At 34.0% G+C, this 26,224-nt stretch overlaps 2 protein-coding genes and 1 pseudogene across 6 annotated transcripts; 1 reads left to right on the plus strand and 2 right to left on the minus strand.

Moving 5' to 3' along the window:
- The first annotated feature begins 1,199 nt into the window (after window positions 1–1,199).
- Window positions 1,200–21,228, plus strand: LOC123891878 (annotated as a pseudogene).
- On the minus strand, window positions 1,865–25,417 carry LOC123890183. 3 transcript variants are annotated; one of them, XM_045939735.1, is made up of 4 exons: window positions 25,381–25,417; window positions 4,020–5,866; window positions 3,530–3,719; window positions 1,865–3,203 (listed from the first exon to the last, which is right to left on the minus strand). In XM_045939735.1, the coding sequence occupies exons 3-4, from the start codon at window positions 3,717–3,719 to the stop codon at window positions 2,098–2,100; spliced, it is 1,296 nt and encodes a 431-aa protein (XP_045795691.1). In that variant the 5' UTR covers window positions 4,020–5,866; window positions 25,381–25,417; the 3' UTR covers window positions 1,865–2,097. The 3 variants fall into 3 exon arrangements, with proteins under 3 accessions (XP_045795691.1, XP_045795688.1, XP_045795689.1); XM_045939732.1 differs by lacking the exon at window positions 25,381–25,417 and adding an exon at window positions 7,540–8,133; XM_045939733.1 differs by lacking the exon at window positions 25,381–25,417 and adding an exon at window positions 6,336–6,476.
- LOC123890184 lies at window positions 13,962–17,821 on the minus strand. Of its 3 annotated transcripts, XM_045939738.1 has the most exons (3): window positions 17,278–17,821; window positions 16,544–16,926; window positions 13,962–15,308 (listed from the first exon to the last, which is right to left on the minus strand). In XM_045939738.1, exons 1-3 carry the CDS (start codon window positions 17,465–17,467, stop codon window positions 15,303–15,305), a joined length of 579 nt encoding a protein of 192 aa, XP_045795694.1. In that variant the 5' UTR covers window positions 17,468–17,821; the 3' UTR covers window positions 13,962–15,302. The 3 variants fall into 3 exon arrangements, with proteins under 3 accessions (XP_045795694.1, XP_045795693.1, XP_045795692.1); XM_045939737.1 differs by lacking the exon at window positions 13,962–15,308 and having other exon boundaries at window positions 15,606–16,923; window positions 17,278–17,705; XM_045939736.1 differs by lacking the exon at window positions 13,962–15,308 and having other exon boundaries at window positions 15,606–16,926; window positions 17,278–17,683.
- Window positions 25,418–26,224: the final 807 nt, after the last annotated feature.

Consider the following 26,224-nt stretch of genomic DNA (forward strand, 5'->3'; position numbering starts at 1 on the left):
TTTTATTTTCATTCTCATTACTTTTGCTGATGGTGTTGTGGGGTAGTAGACAAAATCAATTTAACAATCAAGATTGGAGAAACAATGAACAAAATCAATTTAGCAATCAAATTGGAGAAACAATTACAATTTGCATTATTACTGGCAAGGGATTTAACCTAACTATTAAATTCAATGAGTTGATTTAATTTTCATGGGTGGCCGTGGTGACGAAAATGGGAGTTGGGCGAAACATGGCTGGGGTGGGCCACGGCCACCCCCTCGAAAAAAATGAAAAATTATTGGCCACACCAAAAAAAATGAGAAATTATTTTAATATACTTTTTTTTAACAGCAAAAGTGTATTCGTGTGTATATATATGAGTCAGAATCAAATGACACCAACTAGTTTGACACCAAATGTTACACACACATATATATATATAACAAAGTCACAAATGGAGAAAGTACAAATGGTACTATACGTCTATACCCACAAACTCGGGATTAAGTACAAGGGGTACTTGACCCAAAGTTAAAAACGAGAGCAAAAAGTCATCCACTACCTACGAATACAATCCATAGGATAGGTTTTCTATTCATAAAGAGAACACACACCACCCATCTTTTTATCAACTAACCACTTCCATGAGGTAGAGATGATACGATGTAGAACATCATCCACCACCGGCACTTGTGAGTTGAAAATCAAATCATTTCTAAGTTTCCAAATAGCCCCCACCACCACATGCCACACCGCAAGAAGACCCTTAAGTATTTTGCCGCTCCCCCTCCCCGTGCAAAATCTTCGGAAAATCTCAAGTGGATCTCTCGGTACCGCACATCCCAACCAAAACACTTAAACACTTTACTCCATAGAGACGAAGCAAAAGCGCACCATCCAAAGAGATGACCCTCACACTCTAAGTGCATCGGGCATAACACACAAAAAGTGTTGGAGCCGTGGTCGACAATTCCCCGTTTAGCAAGATTAACCCTTATTGGTAAGCGACGTAGTAAGAGTTTCCAAGAGAACACAATAACTTTTGATGGGCAAGACTTTCCCATAAAAATCCCAAGTCCCTAACCAAGTCCCTACCAACCCACTTCTTCAGGTTTCTTACATATGCAGTCACATATATACTGCCACTGATTACTCAGCAATTTAGCTTTAGCTTTTGCAATTTTTTTTATTTTAAGGATTAGCTTTTGCAATTTGAATAGCTTCCAATAACAGCATCATCCAAAACAAAAGTACCAGCAGTAACATCATCATCATCATCCCATTGAGAATGAAATATTCTTACGACGTGTTTGTTAGCTTCAGAGGTGCAGACACGCGCTGTAATGTTACCGATCATCTTGTTGCTGCCTTCCAAAGAAAAGGAATTTTTCCATTTAAGGATGATAAAAATCTCAAGAAAGGCGAATCCATAGCACCTGAACTCCATCGTGCAATCGAAGGATCTCGGAATTTCATTGTGATTTTCTCAAAGAACTATTGCTTTCTCAACATGGTGCTTGCGAGAACTGGATCAAATACTTAATTGTGCTCTAAAATCTGGAAGACGTATTCTGCCTATTTTCTATGATGTTGATCCATCAGAAGTGAGACACCAAAAAGGAAGTTATGCTGAAGCCTTTGAAAAACATGAAGAAAGGCTCAAACATGACTTAGAAATGGTGAGAAGATGGAGAAAAGCTCTGATTGGTGTTAATTTTGAGCTGTGATTGGTAGTTTCAATGCTCTTTCAGAGTATTCTTGGATGATAAAAAGAATGATATAGTGATGACATAGAAGATTTAGCCAATCAGATGGAAGAGGAACACAATGATCACACATTGCTTGTATCACAACATTTGATATTTAAAAAATATATATATATTCGGATAAACTTTCATTGATCAAACAGTAATGAAGATTGCAGACACAATTTTAGCAATTATACACTTCAAATTAGAAACAATTAACAGACAAAATAATAAATAGTACTAGACTTAAATAGACGGTCACCCTCCCTCATTCTAGCTATAATTAAATTACAAGTTTGACACAAGCAAAAAGGAAAATGGGGTGAAACACAAAGAACATAAGTAACACAACGTACAATATGCAAGTTACTCAACTAGAGAATAATCTATCTCGTATTGTAGATGTCTAAAACACCAGTCAAACACGAAGACACCTGTTTCATCGGGAGTTGGAAGCATAATGCATTTTTGCAATTTTTTATCATCCCATGAATACACTCTACATATTGTAGATGAAAAGAGGGTGACATACACAGAGTTTCTCTCATATCCCCACTTGTTCGGGTTGCTCAATGCATAACAATCTTTCTTCAAACCATTACAAGCATAAAATAATGCAATATCCCCCAAAGTTTCAAGTTTGACATAATTCATGGTGGAGAAGTCTATCTTGTACACATTCCTAATCATTTTATCTTCCATTAAATCAACCAGTAAAAGTTGTTCATCACAATTAACCAGCTTAAGGTGTATGCTAGTTACATCAGGAGTACTCTTCAGTTTTAGAAATTTAATGTTTGTAGAATTCAAGCTAAGCACTCCTATGTTGGCCTTGTTAGTGACAAGGTATATTATACTGTGCAAAACCACAAAGTGAACAATCTTCTCTTCTTGATTTCCTATTGCTGAAGAATAACTAACCCAACCATAGTTTCTAGATTGATAGACACGCAAATTCCTAGAGCATGTGCATAAAACCACCAAAACAAAATCCTCGGAGCATTTGCTAAGAGCAAGCAATGCATGGCTAGCAAAAGCATTAGAGATAACTTCAAAGTTAGAGGCATTGATTACCTTCTTTGTTCTTGTAAATGGATTGAATATCTGAAATGAATCATTGAATCCCGCCTTGATAAAATATCCGCTAGAAGACGCGACATACATAGAGTTGGATAAGCACTCCATCTTCTTCAAGGAATAAATTTTTTGATTGGGAATGCTTATTAAGGAAAAGAATTCTTGAAGATGCGTATTACTATACACATTTCGGAGAAGTAATGGTTCTTGGTATGCTATGAAATTTGTCCAGTAAATTTTATGAAAAGCCTTCCAATTCTTGCACACACCGGCAAACTGAAAGAGGTCGTGAAAATCTAGTGTTTTGCAAATGTTATCAAGAACATCCCAAGGAAGTTCACGGTTTTCTTCTACCTTCTTCTTCTTCTTCTTCTTCACATATTTTCGTTTGACCCCTGCTACCAACAAAAAGGAAAAAATGAAAATTCGTAACATCAGTTTAGTTGTTGTTGAACAATGCAGAGCGTGACAACTTAAGGTCCATTTGGATTTGGCTTATTTTTGAGCTTATGAAAATAAGCAATGCAAATAAATAAACTTTTATGTTAATTCATAAGTTTTCACTCACAGAAAATTATAAACTACACTGAAAAACTTATAATAATACATAAAAGCTTATTTATTTGCATAAGCTCAAAAAAAAAAATCAATCCAAACAGGTCCTTAATCCATGAATTAATTATGCAAAAACTGAATGAAAAATGATTGAGAAAGTACTAACCAGTGATCTTAAGTTTGATTTGATATTTGTTTTTCAATAAGGTGTTGAATCTGAAAATCAAATCTGTATTTCCACTACACAATACCTGCACTCTTGCTCTGAAACGTCTTCTATCAATTCTTCCCGCTTGGAAATTCTTTATGAGTTCTAAAAACTCACCATACGGATCATCGATCTGAGAGATCTTCATCTTTATTTATTCAGAAAATTATTATTCAGTTCAATGAGTATTAAAAAGCAAACAAATAATGATTCAGAAAGCTACCGATGGAGCAAACTATTATATAATAATCATAACTTTCTTATTTTATTATCAAATCAACTTGACTGTTTCAGGAAAAACAAAAAGATTTGATTTTTAATAAATTTAAACATGATGATTATTATATTATATGAATGTAATCCAAACTAATTTGTTGATAAGTTTTCGTTTTGTCGTATGATTTAATCAAAAGAAATAAATTATAAAAAAAATTGGTAAAATTTGTACCTTGAAGCTCGCCGTTGTGTTGTGCTTTGTTATCAAAAACTGGTTGGATGAACTGGTTAGATGTTTTCCTTCAAGTTCTTCATTATTTTGTTATTAATAATAAGGTTCTCTATTGTGTTTCTGTTATGAGTCTAAATTTGTGGAATATTTTGCTGACTCGAACTTGCATATAAGTTTTATTAATTATTAATTTCATTTCTGGAATAGGATGAAGAAACTTTCTTCAATAAGAGGAGGAAAATGTGCCCTAACTCAGAGGGACAATTCTGTTGAGGACGTTGTGGACACCACTTTTGTTCAGAACGACGATCCTCTGCTTGTGAATTTTGTTATAACTCCCGTTGTTCCGATCAGTATTCAGAATGACAATCCAAGTGAGGTTTCTGATGATGTTACTGCTGAATCCTCAATTGGAAGTGAGGTTCTTATTGCTCAAAAGCCTCTTCCTGATCCGGTCAGTGTTCAGAATGACCGTCCAATGGTTCCTACTATTGTGAATCTCAATGCAGGTGACACCTGTTCCTGGTGCAGCCAGAAAAACCAATTCTAAGTCTAAATATAAGGTAATTATTTTTATCCAATTTATTTTGCTTTATTTTATTATTGTTCAATTGTTATTTAATTTCATTTGTTTTTTCTTTTAAAATGCTAGGTAGGAAGAAATGCAACAAGAGCTCTCCCTGGTCTCAGATGGACCCCGGATGAGAATGAAATTTTGGAACAAGCAATCAACATGTTTGATTCTAATTCTGATTTGATTGTGAAGCATTGTCTGCCACTTCTCAAATGGCGGGATGCCAAGTCCATTAGAACGAGGCTTAAGAGAGTTGAAGATAATAAGAAGGGGAAGAAGACAAATGGTGCTGCTGATGCCTTGGCAGCTTGGCTAGATACTGTTCGTAACATCATCAACAGCTTCTTTGACTGCCATAGAAACAACAGTAGCTAGCCCAACTGTCAAGGCATTAGCAGCACCATTTGTCTTCTTCCCCTTCTTATTATCTTCAACTCTCTTAAGCCTCATTCTAATAGACTTGGCATCCCGCCATTTGAGAAGTGGCAGACAATGCTTCACAATCAAATCAGAATTAGAATCAAACATGTTGATTGCTTGTTCCAAAATTTGATTCTCATCCGGGGTCCATCTGAGACCAAAGAGAGCTCTTATTGCATTTCTTCCTACCTAGCATTTTAAAAGAAAAAACAAATGAAATTAAATAACAATTGAACAATAATAAAATAAAGCAAAATGAATTGGATAAAAATAATTACCTTATATTTAGACTTAGAACTGGTTTTTCTGGCTGCACGAACAGGTGTCCCCTGCATTGAGATTCACAATAGTAAGAACCACTGGACTGTCATTGTGAACACTGACCGGATCAGGAAGAGACTTTTGAGCAATAACAACCTCACTTCCAATTGAGGGTTCAGCATTAACATCATCAGAAACTTCACTTGGATTGTCATTCTAAACACTGACCGGAACAGGGGGAGTGGTAACAAAATTCACAAGCAGAGGATCGTCGTTCTGAACAAAAGTGGTGTCCACAACGTCCTCAACAGAATTGTCCCTCTGAGTTAGGGCACATTATCCTCCTCTTATTGAAGAAAGTTTCTTCATCATATTCCAGAAATGAAATTAATAATTAACAAGACTTATATGCAAGTTCGAGTCAGCAAAATATTCCACAAATTTAGATTCATAACAGAAACACAATAAAGAACCTTATTGTTAATAACAAAATAATGAAGAACTTGAAGGAAAACATCTAAAACACATATTGAATAACTTGCAGATAGAAAAATAATCTCAGGATGCAAAGTGAGTTCAAGTTCATAATAACCTGAAAACAACAATAATCAAGAACTAGCAGATAACCTAAAGATCTGAAAATGAAATATGAATTCGAGATCTAACAAACTAGAAAACAACAAGAAATAGCAAAATATTCCAGAAATGTATATCCTGATTTCGGTTTTAATATATGTATATATCAATGCAAGAACAACAACATAATGAAGAACTTGAAGGAAAACAACATCTAAAACACATATATAAACAAGAAAATATTGAATAATTTACAGAGAAAATAATAATCTCAAGATGCAAAGTGAATTCAAGTTCATAATAACCTAAAAACAACAAAATAATCAAAAACTAGCAGATAACTTAAAGATCTGAGATATGAAATAGGAATTCGAGATCTAAAAAACTAGAAGAGAAGAGTAAAGATCTTAAAAGAGAAATAAAATGCAAAATTCGAAAACATAGAAGAAATTGAGTGAGGTTATGATGAAGATAGGTGAAGTTACTTGAGTTGAACACCAAAGAAAATCAACGCTACCGATCGGATTGTTTCGGGAGAGAAAGTGATACCAGCGTGAGAGTTAAGCAAGAAAAGTGATAATGGAGAGAGTTCTTCCATATATATATATATATAGCCCTCTTTATTTATTTCTACTTTCAAGTGTTGATTAAGATTCAATTATACCAAAACGGGACTTGGATTACCTGCAGTTGTGTTAAACTGCAGGGTCACACAGTTGAACAAATCAGCCATAATTATTATTTAAATAATATAAATAAATTACAAATTAAAAAAGATAAAGTGGATTGTAGTGGTTTTTGCTCTACAGCAGGATCCTGCAGTAAAAATTCAACTGCAGGCTATCCAATTCCCTAGCGTAGTAGTGTCAAGTACTATTTTAATTAATTTTAATTAAGTAATCAAATTAGAATTGTATTATTTAACAATCTCCATTTTTATCATTATTAAAACTTGGAGAATACAAATACAATAATATAATATTTTGTGGTTGAATTAATTTAATATATATTTTAAAATTCTTTAAAATTATATTAATAAATAGATGTAACAAAAAAAAAATAGAAATATTGTGGTTTAAGTGTTAAAAAGTTTTGATCCTCTTAAGCATGTGGTCAGAGGTTCGATTCCCGATTCATGTGTATGCACCACAAGTTTTTCGACGGAGATTAGTTGCTAACGACAGTAAAAATTTCGTACCAATATTATTGTAAAACAGTTTTTTCCAATAACTGAAAACTAAAGGCTCCGTTAGGGTCACTCTATTATCCTTACTCCTTAGTGTATGTTTGGTTTCAATTCTGGGGCAGACAGAATTGATTCTAGACGTTTAGAATTGATTCTGGCTTGTTTGGTTTCTCAAAAGTAGAATTGATTCTGTCTCCATAATTGATTTTACTTGAAGCTAGAAATTGTAGCTTCTGATTCTATAATTGATTTTTACACTCAAATTCTTTGTTCAACTCACTTTTGTATGAATATATCCAAACATAAATCAATTGTATCAAACTCAATTCTATCAAAATCTATTCTGTCAAACTCAATTGTGTCAAACACATACTTAGTCACTCTATTAAAAAATGGTGCCATGTGCTTATAATATATTTAAAATATGAAGAATTCTTCGTACATATTTAATTTAAATGTATAGCGTTATACTTGTTGATGTGGATGGATCTATTAAATATTACCTGGAGAAGAATCCATGGTAGTATATGGTTGTGGCAAACCAATTTGTTGCGTCAGATCTGAGATAGATTTGCGATGAAAGAGAGTCAAATCTAGCATCCATCCATCCATCCTGTTGTTGTTGGTTGGTTGGTTGGTTGGTTGTCCAATTTTGATTGCATCACCCACCCCGATCTGATTGTCTAGCCATTTTGCCTGGTTCTATGAAAAAGTACATCGATGTTATTGTTCCAAGTGTGGATTACATACATCTTCAATATGTTGATGAGATCCTTGAATGAATGACATCTTTTGATCTTCTTTTGTGGTAGGATTGGTAGGTATGGAAAGCATTGGGAATCGGTATGAAAGAAAACATCAAATGATGATATATTCTACTGCTCCGACTAACATAATAAAATTAATGTATGTGGTTAAGGAAGGAGAAAGAAAACATATAGGACCGGACCGGAAGAAGTAGTACTGTAAACTGTAAGTAAAAAAAAGGCTGTGATGGAAGGCACAGTGAAAGAAGTACTGGAGTAAATTTGTTGTTGTTCAATCATTCAATGAAGTAGTAGTAATAGTAATGGGGTTGCTGCTTTGTTTAACCTAACGTGTTTGTTTGCCGTGTTCCTTCCTTGTTTGAAAAAGTAAAAAGTTGAGTGAAAGTTGACAGCACGGATCAGGGAATGATCAAGTGGATGAGAGAACCTTTCAATATTTGACCGTTGTCATCGAACGGTAGAGGAAATTTCTCGAAGTTGTAGCCAGTCTGTAAGCGCTGGCTGCCAAATTACTAACTAATCCATATCCAATCTTAGTTTGCAAAATCCATTTAAAAAAAAAAATCACACAACTCCAATAAAAAAACACCAATTATAAACCATAACCACATTTTGTAATTTGGTTTGGAATTGGTTTGAAAATTCAGGCCCAATACCTAATTCAGGCCCAATTTTCAATTTTTTAAAATTCTTTATTATATAATAAAATAATTAATTAAAAGAGGTGGTGGAGGACCGGTGATCAACACGGCGGTCAACGCCGGACCACCGGTGGCCGGCGCGACGGTGCTCCGACTGACACGGCGACGATCGGCGGTTTTCCGGCGGCGGTCCGGTGACTTTCACGGCGGCCGGTGGCGGTGCTCCGCGGCCGGCCACCACCAACCACCCATACTATTTTATTATTATTTTATATTAAAAATCAGACTTTTAATAATTATTTTAAAAATAATTAAAAAATCAGTTTTTAATGTTTTTAGTTTTTAAAAAATCAGTTTTTTTAAAAAAATAATTAAAATATTCAGTTTGTTTTAAAAATAATTATAAAAATCAGTTTTTTTAAAAATAATTAAAAAAATCAGTTTTTAATGTTTTTAGTTTTTCAAAAATTTAGTATTTTAATTTTTTTCCTATAATAAATATTAGTTTCTTTTGTATTTAAAAATCAGATTTTTTAATTGTAAAAATTACTCTTTTTTTAAATAATAATTTTTTTTAAAACAATATAAAAAACAAGTTTTCGGCTAAGTAAAAAATAATTTTGGTTTAGAAAAAAAAAACTTTGTGGGTTGATTATAAACCAATTCAATCATAAAATTAATGAAAAATTATGTTTTTAAAATAATTAATAAATCTATTTTTTTAATCAACTAATAAAAAAAATTAGTTTAAGTAAAAAACCTATTGAACCAGGTGGAGTGTGTTTCTTTAATCAAACCGTTCACGGAGGAGGAGGTGAAAACCGCTGTGTGGGATTGTGATAGTTACAAAAGTCCCGGTCCGGAAGGGATTAATTTTGGTTTTATTAAAGACTTCTAGGCTGAGTTGCGAGGCGACATTTTGCGTTTTCTATCTGAATTTCATCGAAATGGGAAGTTGTCTAAGGGTATTAATTCCACCTTCATAGCCTTGATACCTAAGATAGATAGCCCTCAAAGGTTGAATGACTTTCGCCCTATTTCGCTTGTGGGAAGCCTTTATAAAATTCTTGCAAAATTTTTAGCGAATAGTTTGCGTCTAGTGATTGGGAGTGTGATTTCTGAGTCTCAGTTTGCATTTGTGAAGAATAGGCAAATCCTTGATGGTATTCTTATTGCTAATGAGGCTGTGGATGAGGCGCGGCGATCTAAAAAGGAACTTATGCTGTTCAAGGTTGATTTCGAGAAAGCCTATGACTCAGTGGATTGGGGATACCTGGATGATGTCATGGGGAGAATGGCTTTTCCAACTTTGTGGAAGAAGTGGATTAGAGAGTGTGTTTGTACGGCTACGGCGTCTGTGTTAGTCAATGGTAGTCCGACAGATGAATTTTCTCTGAGGCGTGGTCTTCGACAAGGCGATCCGCTGTCTCCTTTTCTCTTCCTCCTTGCTGCTGAGGGTCTTAATGTGCTTATGGAGGCTATGGTTTCGTGTAACTTGTTCACAGGGTATAGTATTGGCGAGCACAGTCCGATATCGGTGTCTCACCTTCAGTTTGCGGATGACACTCTCCTGTTGGGGGTCAAAAGTTGGGCAAACGTTCGGGCCTTGCGAGCTGTTCTTGTGCTGTTCGAGACTATGTCGGGTCTGAAAGTTAATTTTAATAAAAGTATGTTGGTTGGCGTTAATATTTCTTATTCTTGGTTAGGTGAAGCTGCGTCTGCTCTGTGTTGTAAAGTGGGAAAGGTTCATTTCCTTTATCTAGGTCTTCAGATTGTGGGTGATCTGAGGCGTCTAAGTTTTTGGGATCCGGTGCTGATTCGTATAAAGAATAGATTATCTGGGTGGAAGAGCCGCTTCCTGTCTTTTGGTGGTCGTCTGGTTTTGTTAAAGTCTGTCTTGACCTCTTTGCCTGTTTATGCTCTTTCCTTCTTCAAAGCTCCCTCAGGTATCATTTCCTCTATCGAATCTCTTTTTACTAAATTTTTTTGGGGGGGTTGTGAGGAATCTAGGAAAATTTCTTGGGTTAGTTGGAAGACTATTTGTTTACCTAAGGAGAGTGGAGGTTTGGGGATGAGGCGGTTGTGGGAGTTTAACCAGGCCCTTCTAGGCAAGTGGTGTTGGAGGTTGTTGGTGGATCGAGAGGGGTTGTGGTTTAGAGTGTTGGCAGCTCGGTATGGGGTTGAGGGAGGTAGACTTCGGGATGGCGGGCGGAGAGGGTCTTTGTGGTGGAGGGAGATAGTGCGTATTAGGGAGGGAAGTGGTGAGCCAATGGGCGGGTGGTTTAGGGAGCATGTTGTGAGGAGGGTGGGGGACGGGTCAGAAAATTTTTTCTGGACTGATCCCTGGGTGGATGGGACTCCTTTGTGTGAGCGGTTTGGGCGGCTGTTTGAGTTGACGGCGACCAAATCACGTACGGTGGCTGAGATGTTTGCTTTAGGGTGGGGTGCAGATGGTGCGGCGTGGGAGTGGCGGAGACAGTTGAGGGCGTGGGAGGAGGAGATGTTAGGAGAGTGTCAGTCTTTACTTCTTACCATTTCCTTGCAGGCTCTATCTTTAGACAGGTGGCAGTGGCGCATTGATCCTGATGCAGGTTATACGGTTAGGGGAGCATACCAGGTTTTGATATCTCATGCTTTGGTTACTATGGATGTTGCGGATAATCTGGTCTGGCATCCTCAGGTTCCTTTGAAGGTCTCCATTTTCAAGTGGCGTTTATTGCGTGACAGGTTGCCCACGAGGGTGAATCTGGTTACTCGACGGGTTTTATCGTCTACAGCATCCACTTGTGTTTTTGGATGTCATGAGGCTGAGTCGGCACATCACTTATTCATCTCCTACAGGATCGTAAGCTCTCTTTGGGATTTAGTGCGAGCATGGCTTGGCATTCCTTTGGTGGACTCTTCTACACTACGGGATCACTTTATCCAGTTTACATTTTCAGCAGGTGTTTCACGAGCGCGTCGATCATTTTTACAGCTCATCTGGCTTGTTTGTGTGTGGGTAGTGTGGACGGAGAGAAATCATCGATTGTTTACAGGCTCAACAGAGACGCCCCTCATTTTGTTGGACAAGATCAAGCTGTTCTCCTTTAGGTGGTTGAATTCGACGAGTATTACGTTAGCTTTAAACTACCATAGCTGGTGGTCTAGTCCTATGCTTTGTATGGGCTTTGTATGATTTGCTTATGTTTTTGGTTTCTCTGACTCTTTGTAAACTTTTGTAGTCTACCTCGGTACGTCTTGTGCTGGGGAGGCTGATTATGTTAATATATCTCATTTTGGCTTGTTCAAAAAAAAGTAAAAAACCTATTTAAAATTGGATCATGTGAATAACCTAAATTTTATTACAAACCGGTTATAAATTGGTTTCGATCCGGTTAATAACCAAATCCAAATTAGTTTTAAAAAATAACCGGTTTCTCATTAAAATGGTTTTGGTTTAGAACCAAAACCATCAATTAGGTGTGGTGTGGTGTGGTTTCCAAACCATGCACACCCCTATCTGTGGGGCCGCGAGAATTCAGAATTTGAGGTGGTGTATTAGGTTGAAACACAAAGACCACAAATAACACAATGTACAATATACAAGTTACTCAACTAGAGAATAATCTATCTCGTATTGTAGATGTCTAAAACACCAGTCAAACACGAAGACACCTGTTTCATCGGGAGTTGGAAGCGTAATGCATTTTTGCAATTTTTTATCATCCCATGAATACACTCTACATATTGTAGATGAAACGAGGGTGACATACACAAAGTTTTTCTCATATCCCCACTTGTTCGGGTTGCTCAATGCATAACAATCTTGGCTTTAATGCACTTTTAATCTCCTTATTTTGAAAAACTTAAACTTTTGATCATCCTATTTTAAAAGCCAACTTTTTTATCCTTCTGTTTTGAAAAATCTGAACTTTTGATTCCCTTATTTTAAAAGCCAACTTTTTGATCCCTTATTTTGAAAAACCTGAAGTTTTAATCCCTCTATTTTAGATTTTTCTGAATTTTAGTCCCCCAACTCAATTTGGTAAGACTTTTGCTGATGTGTCAAGTTCATTAATGACGTGACAATTTTCATGTTGACAAAACATTTCCATGTCATTAATATTTTTTTAAAATCAAATATTTTAAAAGTATTAAAATAATAAAATAATTAATGATAATTATAAAACAATAAAATAAACCTCTTTACATTATATAATATTAACTAAATTAATTGATAAAAAAAATTAAATTAAAACTCTTTACATTATTATATAACTAAAAATCAGTAAATTACTCAAAGAAGTCAGAAAAGCAAACGCTGGTTCCCAATCATGACACCCAAAGAAATCAGAAACACAAATAATCACGCTCGTGTTAACATCCTTCGTCTTTGTTCACTCCCTCTCAATCATTCATTGACTTTGTTCTCAATTGTTAACTTTTCTTTTTGGGTAATTTACTGATTTTTTTATTATATATATATGTATAGAGGTTAATTTTACTGATTTTTTAAATTATTATTAATTAATTATTTTATTGTTTAATACTTTTAAAATATTTGATGTAAAAAAATTAAAGACATGGAAACGTTTTGTCATCATGAATAAAAATTAAGTTTGAGGACACATTAGCAAAAAATTTGACCAAATTAAGTTTGAGGACTAAAATTCAAAAAATCTAAAATAGGGGAATCAAAACTTCGGGTTTTTCAAAATAGGGGATAAAAAATTGGTTTTTAAAATAGGGGAATTAAAAGTTCAGATTTTTCAAAATAGGGATATCAAAAAGTTGGCTTTTAAAATAAGGGGATCAAAAGTTCAGATTTTTCAAAATAGGAAGATCAAAAGTGCATTAAAGTTGTTTTTTTTTTTTAATAAGCCTAGACTACTTAATTTGGTTCATGGGTTAATTTAGAACTCTTCTAATTGCAGCTATGAGCGAATTACAAAGTTCAGCATGAACTACGATGGATCAACTAACGATAACGATTGTTAATCATGATTTTAGCTTATATATGTATCGAGTCAACCATTTATTCTCTATTTTTATATTAATTTTTTATTACTAAAACTATTGGATCAACGATTGTTAATCATTATTTTAGCTTATATATATATGTGTCTACTCAACCATTTATTTTGTATTTAGTATATATCTCTCCCAACAAACTATTAATAAAAAAAAAAAAACTCAAACAAACAAATTTAGTTTTATGATTTTTTTGGTTACAAAGTTCAATTTTTCGATATATTTTATATAGATCCTCAAAGTATAAAGTGAGAGATTGTGGTCTAGTCATTACTCATTAGGAACAATTGCCATCCAAACTCCCATGGCTAGACCACAACCTCTCAACACAGGCAGGCTTGTTTCTTCCTCTCCACAATTATCACAACTAGCATTACCAAGCCCCATTTCTAGCTTTAACTTGCTTAGTCAATAATCTTGTATTTTACAAGCCACATAAAAACCTATTTTTTTCCAATTATTTTCATCTTCCAAATACCAAGCCAAATTTTCTCATCATCAAGCTTGTTGGAGTCACATAAAATCTCATACATAAAAGCAACTGAAAAATTTCTGTTAGCATTCATGTTTCTCATCAACACTTTAGCATTAAACCATCAGTTCCTTAGGAGCCAAGGAATCATGGTATCTGATTTGAAGGCAGGCACTACTAAAGCAGAATTTGACTCTATCCAAAGATTATTAATTATGTTGGCTAGCAAGCTCAATAGCTCTTAGATTACCAGATAACTCAGCAAAACAACCAACTAATTCAGCACAGTGGTCTCTGAAAATACCACCAAAAGATGAAGCTGAGATAGTAGAAGCTCCATCTGTGTTGCACTTAATCCAATTGACGATGCTAAAAAAAACTTAATCCAATTGACTAAGGGAGAGTGCCATAACACTTCTGTAATTCTAGGAGCCTTTGGTGGATGAACAATCACCTTGAACTTTTTAAGAATGCAGAAGTCAGTTATGGAAGAATGAAAAGTTTGCTTAATCAAGTTACCTGATCTGGAAACACTAGTAATTATCATGGAAACAGCCATCTTCCAATTAATGAACTTGTCCTTGAATCGAGCTTGATTCCTTACAAACCAAAGAGTACTTGGAGGAAAAATTGCATTTATCTTTGTTTATAACATTAGCAGGCAGCCAATCATTAAACAATTTCCAATTCCATTTACCATCACTATTAACCAAAGAAGCTACTGGACTTCCGAAGAAATTGCAATGAATAAACTTCTAATCAAAGCCAACTGAACACAGATTTTGAGATTCAATTCTACTTCAACCAAAATGACACCAAGTCACCAATTACACAAATCTATTTACATTATTCTATTTACATTCCCAAAACTTTAGTAATAGCAAAAATAGAAAGGGTGAAGAATGCAGAGGATCTTTACTCAAAACAAACAGCTCCTATACTATTACAAAATACAAAGATGCAGGCATCTTCTGAACACCAAAAACATAATGCACTAAGCCTAACATTGACTAAATATGATGACCACCGCCACTAAATATATTGCTTAATACAAATCAAAACCAGCACAAATCTAAATTTTGAATGCAGTTTTACAGGAAATAACATGTATTCTTGCCCAACTGACAGACTCCTCATCCACTTAAATGTTCCAAATACAAATACTCCCGCTCAATATAAACAAACTCTCTCTTAGTTCTGTTGAGCCGAACCAACCACTCAAACTGAGAAACTTCAACTTCACAAACTATAGCTTGCTGATGGAACTCCAACTTCACAAACTATAGCTTGCTGATGAAACTCCAACCTGCCTCCTAAACAGAGATATCCTACTGATACTAATCCTCAATGCCTCCTTGATAGAAATTATTTTGCTAAGACTACACCATCAACCCAAAAACTGACTCAACCTTTAAGTTACAGATACACTAATCAAAAGGTTATGACATTACCTAAAAATTCACACCTCCAAATTTTACAAACAGACCCTCAGATTTAGACACCACGTAAGAATATTATAATCCATGTTACTTGATTTTAACCTCAACCAATTCTATGCACTCATCAATTAAAATTAAAAATTTAAGCAGCGAGTATATCTTGTACATTTGCTCAAAATTATAAATTTCAGGCATGCCAAGTCACTTAAAACAACATTTGATATTTAAAAAATAACATTCGGATAAACTTTCATTGATCAAACAGTAATGAAGATTGCAGACACAATTTTAGCAATTATACACTTCAAATTAGAAACAATTAACAGACAAAATAATAAATAGTACTAGACTTAAATAGACGGTCACCCTCCCTCATTCTAGCTATAATTAAATTACAAGTTTGACACAAGCAAAAAGGAAAATAGGGTGAAACACAAAGAACATAAGTAACACAACGTACAATATGCAAGTTACTCAACTAGAGAATAATCTATCTCGTATTGTAGATGTCTAAAACACCAGTCAAACAAGAAGGCACCTGTTTCATCAGGAGTTGGAAGCGTGATGCATTTTTTCAATTTTTTATCATCCCATGAATACACTCTACATATTGTAGATGAAAAGAGGGTGACATACACAGAGTTTCTCTCATATCCCCACTTGTTCGGGTTGCTCAATGCATAACAATTGTTCTTCAAACCATTTGAAGCATATAATAATGCAATGTTGCCCAAAGTTTCAACTTTGACATAATTCATGGTCGAGAAGTCTATCTTGTACACATTCCTAATCATTTTATCTTCCATTAAATCAACCAGTAAAAGTTGTTCATCACAATTAACCAACTTGAGGTTTCTGCTAGTTACATCAGGAGTACTCTTCAGTTTTAGAAATTTAATATTTGCAGAATTCAAGCTAAGCACTCCTATGTTGGCCTTGTTAGTGACAACATATATTATATTGTGCAAAACCACAAAGTGAACAACTTTCTCTTGATTTCCTATTTCTGAAGAATAAGTAACCCAACCACAGTTTCTAGATTGATAGACACGCAAATTCATAGTACACATGCATAAAACCACCAAAACAAAATCCTCAGAGCATTTGCTAAGAGCAAGCAATGCATAGTTAAAAAAACCATTAAAGTAAAATTGAAAGTTGGAGGCATTGATTACCTTCTTTGTTCTTGTAAATGGATTGATTATCTTAAATGAATTATTGTCCGCCGCCTTGATAAAATATCCGCCAGAAGACTCAACATAGATAGAGTTGAATAAGCACTCCATCTTCTTCAAGGAATAAATTTTTTGGTCGGGAATGCTTATTAAGGAAGAGAATTCTCGATTACTATACACATTTCGGAGAAGTAATGGTTCTTGGTATGCTATGAAATTTGTCCAGTAAATTTTATGAAAAGCCCTCCAATTCTTGCACACACCGGCAAACTGAAAGAGGTCGTGAAAATCTAGTGTTTTGCAAATAATATCAAGCATATCCCAAGGAAGTTCATGACTCTCTTCTACCTTCTTCTTCTTCACCTTTTTTCTTTTGACCCCTGCTACCAACAAAAAGGAAAAAACGAAAATTTGTAACATCAGTTTAGTTGTTGTTGAACAATGCAGAGCGTGACAACTTAAGGTCCGTTTGGATTTGGCTTAATTTTTAGTTTATGAAAATAAGCAATGCAAATAAATAAATTTTTATGTTAATTCATAAGTTTTAACTCACAGAAAATTATATCTCTAAGTTATTGTTATTTTCTCATAAACTACACTGAAAAACTTATAATAATACATAAAAGCTTATTTATTTGCATAAGCTCAAAAAAAAAAAATCAATCCAAATAGGTCCTTAATCCATGAATTAATTATGCAAAAACTGAATGAAAAATGATTGAGAAAGTACTAACCAGTGATCTTAAGTTTGATTTGATATTTGTTTTTCAATAAGGTGTTGAATCTGAAAATCAAATCTGTATTTCCACTACACAATACCTGCACTCTTGCTCTGAAACGTCTTCTATCAATTCTTCCCGCTTGGAAATTCTTTATGAGTTCTAAAAACTCACCATACGGATCATCGATCTGAGAGATCTTCATCTTTATTTATTCAGAAAATTATCATTCAGTTCAATGAGTATTAAAAAGCAAATAATGATTCAGAAAAAAAAAAAAAAAAAAGCAAATAATGATTCAGAAAGCTACCGATGGAGCAAACTATTATATAATAATCATAACTTTCTTATTTTATTATCAAATCAACTTGATTGTTTCAGGAAAAACAAAAAGATTTGATTTTTAATAAATTTAAACATGATTATTATTATATTATATGATTATTATATTATATTATGAATGTGAGCAAAATTTATAGAGCCGATGGCCCAATTCAACCCCAATTGGTGCGCAAAAGCAAATTCTACGACAAATTCTAGGACAGTTAGTTATGATGATCTTATGTGCTCTACCACTTGATTAGCTATGATAGGTTCTATTGTAACTAGTATAGTGTAGACTCACATTGTAATTCACTAAATTATGTAATAATTAAAATTGATTCCCTCTATATTTATGTTTCTCAATAAGTATGTCTATGATTTTGGTGTTGTCTATTCCCTTCATATTTTAACAATTATAGGGTGGAATCAAGGTAATGCGGACTTTTTGCGCGTCCACATCATTAAATGAGTCTGTGTGGTATTTATGTGTCATTTTCGTTTGTGCGGTCAATCAAAATTTTACAGTAGGGACCAATATTTGAAGCGGAAAAAATGTGGGGAACTAAAAGTATAATTAAAAAAATGTTGGGACTTTTTTAAAAGTCCTCAAAAAATTAGGGACTAAAAACATATTTAACCATAGAAAATATACATTAAGTTTAGTCTAGTGGCGAGGAGTTTGAGTAGTATGGTAGAGTTGCAGATTTGATCATCAACTACATTGTAAATCCAAACAAAAAAACAAATGAAAAATATTTTTAAAAAAGAATCTCTAAACTATCTACTTTCTACTTCTTAATATGATAAAATTGATTATTACTAAGTTACTAATTTGTCCCTTATTAGTTTTAATAATATTTCAAATTTTATATCTTTTTTTATAATTTTACTCTATAAAAAATATATGCATACAAATAGGTACAAAATAATATTTCAAATTTTATATCCTAAATACAAAGATTATAAAAAATTAAAAAAAAAAAGATTAAGATGAACATGCAAACATAGAAACATAAACAATATTACTACCAAGATCACAATAGTTTCTCCGTCAAAAAAAAAAAAGTTCACAATAGTTTCACTTATATTTAAATAAAAGCCGCTAGGTTTGTCTAGTGATGAGGAGTTTGGGTAGTATGTTTTAGGTCCTGGATTCGATTCTCAGCTCATTACAAACCAAAAAAAATAATAAAAAAAAAGCTTAACTATACATTCGGTCCCTTACGTTTATTTTAGGTTTCAATTTGATCCCTTACGTTTAAAAAGTATCAATTTGGTCCCTTACGTTTATTTTAGGTTTCAAGTTGGTCCTTTCCGTCAATTTTGTCACATGTGGCAGTCAATTTGCATACGTGGACTGACACGTGGCACTTGGACACGCTGACACGTGTACTATTCAAACGGTGTTAGTGACAAAACTAACGGAAAGGACTAACTTGAAACTTAAAATAAACGTAAGGGACCAAATTGATACTTTTTAAACGTAAAGGACCAAATTGAAACCTAAAATAAACGTAAGGGACCAAATGTGTAGTTAAACCTAAAAAAAAATTTATAACAACTTTCAATTTAAATAATTTTTTACATTAACATAATAATATAACGACAGACTTATAATAAAAAAAAATCAATCAACCCGTGCTATTTTTTTTTAACGGAGTACGAATATATAAACGATCTCGCGGATGAGGAACATATCCAAAAGTTGATAATGGTTAAGAAAAGATCAAAAGCAGGGTTAAACAGAGGAACGATGGGTTGTTGGATTGGGATTGCTGACTATTGAAGACGCCACCACACTACGAATGACGATGAATGATATCTTGTGATCGTGTTTTGGCTAACCGTAACAAAATCAAAAATTGAAACAGTCAAATTTGTGGGGACAAAAACCAATTGTTTATGTAGAAACCAAATTCAATTCTTTCCAGAAAAATAGAAACCAAATTCCAAAGACTAAACATTCTTAATTGTATTTTTCCTATTGTCGACAAAATTACAAGGTCCACAAAATTCTTTTTTTTTTTTTTCAACACCAGATTAATCTGGTTCGGGGTCCGTTCTGGTATCAAGTGGTTCTAGCCCCTCCCGATCGCAGTTGCGGAGATCGAATCGTGGTCCTCCCTACCAACTACCAAGTTCAGCGTCAATCACCACCGAAACAACTAATATTGGTAGAAGGTCAACAAAATTCTAGCATCATCATAAAATAGAAAGTCGACAAAATTAGCTTGTATTTTTAAATACATATTTGAATGCTTACATATGATGCCAACATGCAATAAGACAAATCTTTGAAATTTCAAGGAATTCAAGGAATAAAAAAAAGTGAAAGATGTAGGAAATTTTTGAACTGAATCATATCCTTTATTGTGCTCTAATATTTGGAAGATGTGTTCTTCCTATTTTCTATGATGTTGATCCATCTGAGGTGAGACACCAAAACAGAAGTTGTGATAAAGCCTTTCAAAAACATGAAGAAAGGCTCAAGCATGACTTAGGGGTGGTGAGGACATGGCGAACAACTCTAACACGAGTGGCCAATATCTCCGGCTGGGATTTACGCCACAAGTAATTTTCTTTCCTCTCAAGCAATCAATGCAATTTCAGAAAATAGAAGTCATTAAATATAACCACATGCGTACTATTTTTTATTATAATGGTCATGATTTTGTTCATTGATTAACTTTTTTAAACTTTCAGGCTTCAATATGCGGAGATTGAAAAGATTGCTCAACAGATAATGAATTTGTTGGGTCACAAGTTTTCGTGCCTTCCAAGATATTTAGTGGGGATGACTTCTCCTTTAGAAGAATTGGAAGAACATGTATTTTTGGATTTGGCTAATGATGTTGGGGTTTTAGGAATTTGCGGGATGAGAGGAATAGGGAAATCAACTCTTGCTGCTGTTTTATATGACAGAATCTTTCATGAATTTGAAGCATGTTGTGTTATCGATGATGTGAGCAAAATTTAGAGTCAATGGCCCAATTGGTGCACAAAAGCAAATTCTACGTCAAACACTAACGGAAGAACACCTTTGGGTAAGCAAGCAATCCTTATGAAGCACCTATTTTGATACGAAGCAAGATGCTTCATTTAAAGGCCCTTGTAATTCTTGATAATGTTGATCGGATTGAACAACTGGAGAAATTAGCCGTAAATCGTGAATGTTTTGCTGCAGGGAGTAGAATCATTATAATTTCTAGATATGAGCACATCTTAAAAGAGTATGGAGTGGATGCAGTTTACAAAGTTCCACTCTTGAATCAAACTAATTCTCTTCAATTATTATTCTATCAAAAAGTTTTCAAATGTGCTGATATTACTAGTTATTATGAACAATTGGCGTGTGACATGCTACATTATGCAAATGGCAGACCTCTAGCTATTAAAATATTGGGTTCATTTTTGTTTACCCTACATATCTCTCAATGGATAAATGTATTGATTAGATTGAGAGAAAGTCCAAACAAAGATATTATAGATGTGCTACAGTCAAAGTACCGATACCCACTAGAACATCCTATGTATCAGTATCAGTACAATGAATGGCGACAGCGCGGTCAAACCAGTTGTGCCGTGAAGGATCAGCCTGGTGGTGATGAACTGATGATCATTGATGATATTTTTCGCAAGTGAATGAAATACCACGTAGTAATAAAATATCGATCCACAGGGATTGTGTGATCAAACTAGTCTAATAGTGTTTATAAACATCATGCAAGAATAACACATAAATTGGGGGTATGTTGAGTGATGAATTGTTAGAAAAACGTGCTTTGTGATAAGTGGAAAAGCGAGGTAGAATCATCGGAATCACCTAGTCTATAGCTAAATCACATGCAATCTACCGTATCATCCGAATTTACTCAAGTGTTCACAACTGGATCAACAAATTAGTGAATCGCAATCTCTTGTCAAAATCCACTCTATTCGTTGTCGATACTCCTCCGATCTCTCGGGTGGAAGCTACCTACAACGAATGATATGAAAGTGCGTCGATCGTTCGCTACACTCTATGTTTCAATCTCTCGACCGGAAACACTCGAGTGCTCAATGCAATTCAGTTCAGAAATTAAACCAATATTCTCATACATGACTTAACTCAAAATCATTATAACACTAATGAAGGATTATAAAGCATTAAGGGAAGAATTGCATTAAGTAAACACTATGAAACAGAACAGATTACATTAGATCCATCTACATCCTAGACTATCCTAGATCCTACCTCCAAAAGGAGTTTAGCTCCTCATGTTGCTTCGATCGCGTCCTAGCTTCAACTTCATGGCTTGAGAATCCATGCTATTGAGGAGCTTGAAGCTATCCTATGAAGGTCTGGATCCAACTGTGAAAGCTTCCAAACCAGAAAGTAGATGAAATGTAGCAGATTTTCCAACCCCCGAAACAGAAAATGCATAATCCTTATATAATAATCGCAACCACGCCGCACGCCAGTTCTATCACGCCGCGCGTGTAACGGTATCACGCGGCGCGTGATCAAATCTGAGGTCTCTGATCTTCAACTCTGCAATCTTCACGCCGCGCGTGATAGCTCCACGCCCCCGGCGTAGTTGTCCTTCCTTCCTTCACGCCGTGCGTGGTCAGTGCTACGCCGCGCGTGATCAAGTTAGAGAGCAATCCAATTCTGATCAAAGCTTCACGCCGCGCGTGGTAGGCATCACGCCGCGCGTGATCATGGTGAAAAACTTTGCACCCTGTGATCTCCATCACGCAGCGCGTGATGGGCTACGCCCCCAGCATAGTGAAAATCAGCAATTTCCTGCAATTTTCCTGTTTTCTTGCAACACAAGTAATCATGCTTATGAATAGATTTCTCTTACATTTATTGCTTAAAACCTACTAAAATGCATCTAATGTTGCTAAAATAGGCATGGATTAGAGAGTGTGACGATCCATCATCAATCATCATAATATGGAGCAAAAGCACATACAGGGTTATCATGTGCAATCTTCACTATTGTCCAATTTATACCCGTTTGGACCTGGGTTTAACTACCGTTCGCTTATGTTCAATGATGAGAGCGGTAATTCGTGTTCCATCATGTGATTTGTTTATTTTATTCTAGATGCTGGATTTTCATTTTGAGTGTACATTTACAAATATTGAAGTATTATATACAAATGGGGGCTTAAATTTGTATTATTACTATCTTCAGTCTTCATGTAGAGAAATTTTATTATATGGTAGAATTTTGATCTATATGATAAAGAAAAAGCACTGACATTAAATAAATAGTATATAGCATATTTGCATTGATCATATGCGAGGGATTTCTTCTACTTCTCTGATTGAGAAGCCATTCATGATCCTAGACTTAGTCAAACTCCATGAGTCATGACTGAGATGCTTAAGGCCTAATTCTTGATAGAACAGTCAAGATAAAAGAACTGATTTTTCTCTTGTGGAAAGTCAAGTTGGTTCTTGTACCATAAAATGACTATCTTTACATTAAGTAAATAGGGTCTTAGATCAATGAGGAAACAAGCTGCTTCATAGTTGATGCATAATTACTGATTTACTTCATCAACAAGGCATGTCAGTCTGTTGATTATGGAGCATTGAACCGAGAATAGCTACAGAAATGACCCCCTTTCTTCTTTTCTTTTTTTGAACAGCACATTAAGTTGGTGAAAATAGTACATATTCAGTCTACTAACAGAGACTAACAAAGCAACAAACCAGGGGAATACAAACAAAGAGCTACACCAATGCTCACACTAAAAAACCAGCTACAAACACAGCAAACTACAGGTCACTACTACTTCCATTCAAAACCAACGCAAATGATGGGATCCACTAACACATTCACCCCAACAAAAGATAAAGCACAACTAAAACAAAGCTAAACACGTACTTCACTGTTATCAGTGTATATGGCAGATTGGCAATTATAGTTGCAGACAACAATTTAGAACTAAAAAGTAGTTTTAGGCCTACCACATGATTGCACTGAATCAAATTCTCTGAGATATGTTTGAAAACCATTCTTTTTATCTTTATATCTCAGGAAAAAAAATTCTCTCTCAAAACACACTTCAAAAGCAAATGGAGTCTCAAAAACTTGATGTAATTTTTGTTCCATTTCCATCTCCTGGCCATATGATTCCTATGATAGACACAGCAAGAATATTTGCCAAAAACTTGATGTACTTGCTACCATTATCACTACACAAGCAAATGCCTTGTTATTCAAGAAATCCATAGACAGCGACATCATTTCCAGATATTCCATCAAAATTGGTTACTTAATTTCCCATTACAGATGCTATGAATTTTGAGCTGGTTTATTAGTATATCTCTGCTTATTTTCAATTGATTGATCATTGATATAGACTTGGCTTCCAATTAAAATACATCTCAAAAGGCGAATGATAAATGAAAACGTGAAGTTAGTAGCTATGAAGCATGGACACGACACAGACACGTCAACATTGAAAATATTTTCAAAGATGGAAAATCCTCAGAAATTATTGGTAAAATAATTCAAGGAATATTCATGCTTCAAGATCAAATAGAGATCCTACTTCAAGAACTTAAACCAGATTGTATAGTCTCAGATATGGCTTATCCTCGGACAGTTGAATCAGCTGCAAAACTAAACATTCCAAGGATTTATTTTTACAGTTCAAGCTACTTCTCCAATTGTGCAAGCTATTTTGTTAGAAAGTATAGATCTCATGATGATTTAGTTTCTGACACAAAGAAGTTTACTATACCTTGTATGGCTCACATCATTGAGATGACACCTTTGCAGCTAGCTGATTGGATTAGGAACAAGAGTTCAGTCACATGCATTTTTCATGCAATGTTTGAATCAGAGAAAAAAGCTATGGAACACTGTATAATAGTTTTCATGAACTTGAAAGGAATTATGATACCCCTGTTCTGATCATAACCTCACTCAATTTCTTCTAAGTTTTCTAATTCTGCATTTTATTTCTCTTTTAAGATCTTTACTCTTCTCTTCTAGTTTTTTAGATCTCGAATTCGTATTTCATATATCAGATCTTTAGGTTATCTGCTAGTTCTTGATTATTTTGTTGTTTTTAGGTTATTATGAACTTGAATTCACTTTGCATCTTGAGATTATTATTTTCTCTGTGAATTATTCAATATTTTCTTGTTTATATGTGTTTTAGATGTTGTTTTCCTTCAAGTTCTTTATTATGTTGTTGTTCTTGCATTGATATATACATATATTAAAACCGAAATCAGGATCTAAATTTCTGGAATATTTTGCTATTTCTTGTTGTTTTGTTTTCTAGTTTGTTAGATCTCGAATTCATATTTCATTTTCAGATCTTTAGGTTATCTGCTAGTTCTTGATTATTACAAGCAGATAACCTAAAGATCTGAAAATGAAATATGAATTCGAGATCTAGCAAACTAGAAAACAACAAGAAATAGCAAAATATTCCAGAAATTTAGATTCGGTTTTAATATATGTATATATCAATGCAAGAACAACAACATAATGAAGAACTTGAAGGAAAACAACATCTAAAACACATATAAACAAGAAAATATTGAATAATTCACAGAGAAAATAATAATCAAGATGCAAAGTGAATTCAAGTTCATAATAACCTAAAAACAACAAAATAATCAACAACTAGCAGATAACCTAAAGATCTGAGATATGAAATAGGAATTCGATATCTAAAAAACTAGAAGAGAAGAGTAAAGATCTTAAAAGAGAAATAAAATGCAAAATTAGAAAACATATATAGAAGAAATTGAGTGAGGATGAAGATCAGTGAAGTTACTTGAGTTGAACACCGAAGAAAATCAACGCTACCGATCAGATTGTTTTGGGAGATAAAGTGATACCAGCGTGAGAGTTAAGCAAGAAAAGTGATAATGTGAAAGAGTTCTTCCATATATATATAGCCCTCTTTATTTATTTCTATTTTCAAGTTTTGATTAAGATTCAATTATACCAAAACGCTAACCAGCATTATAATAACTTAAAATTATTATGTGATGTGAATGTGGATACTATATACTATACTAGTATCCACACGGGTAAAAACACGTTTGTAGATTTATTGACTTATAAATAATATACTTTACTTCAAATTGAAAAATTAAAATTTTAATTGTTAATAGAAGATAATTAACGACAACTACATAAATATTTATAATCATATAAAATTTAATAATTAAAATAACACTCTGGATAAAAAAAAAAACTAACCGTAAAATTTATGTATAGTGTCATAGATCTTCTTAAGGAAGATTCCTATTGTTAGTATTTTTTCTTATCAAATTAAAAATATATCATAATTGTTGTTTATATTATTCTCCACTAAAAGAATCGTAAAGTTGATCGAAAATATATGGAAGAGACTTTGAAGTTTCGTAAAAAGGCTTTGAGGTGAATTTGAATTACAAAAAAAAAAGTTTGTGTAACAATATATGAGCAGAAATATAGACTACAATATAAATAACAAAAAACAACCGATTCCCGTATTAATATTTAAGCAGAAATATACAGGTTCCCGTTGAAAGTTATAAAATAAATAGGTCTTCGTATTAATATATGACTAAAAATATAGAATTTATAAAAATTATAAAATAAAAATTACCGTAAAAAATTATAAATAAGTA

This window comes from Trifolium pratense, linkage group LG6 (assembly GCF_020283565.1).
Source record: "Trifolium pratense cultivar HEN17-A07 linkage group LG6, ARS_RC_1.1, whole genome shotgun sequence".
Classification (NCBI taxonomy): Eukaryota; Viridiplantae; Streptophyta; class Magnoliopsida; order Fabales; family Fabaceae; genus Trifolium; species Trifolium pratense.

Coding starts and splice junctions, on each gene's coding strand:
- LOC123890183 (XM_045939735.1), bottom strand. CDS start 3,719: ATGAAGATCTCTCAGATCGATGATCCGTATGGTGAGTTTTTAGAACTC. Junction 3,204..3,529: donor AATCAAACTTAAGATCACTG/GTTAGTACTTTC, acceptor TGTTGGTAGCAG/GGGTCAAACGAAAATATGTG.
- LOC123890184 (XM_045939736.1), bottom strand. CDS start 17,467: ATGAAGATCTCTCAGATCGATGATCCGTATGGTGAGTTTTTAGAACTC. Junction 16,927..17,277: donor AATCAAACTTAAGATCACTG/GTTAGTACTTTC, acceptor TTTTGTTGGTAG/CAGGGGTCAAAAGAAAAAAG.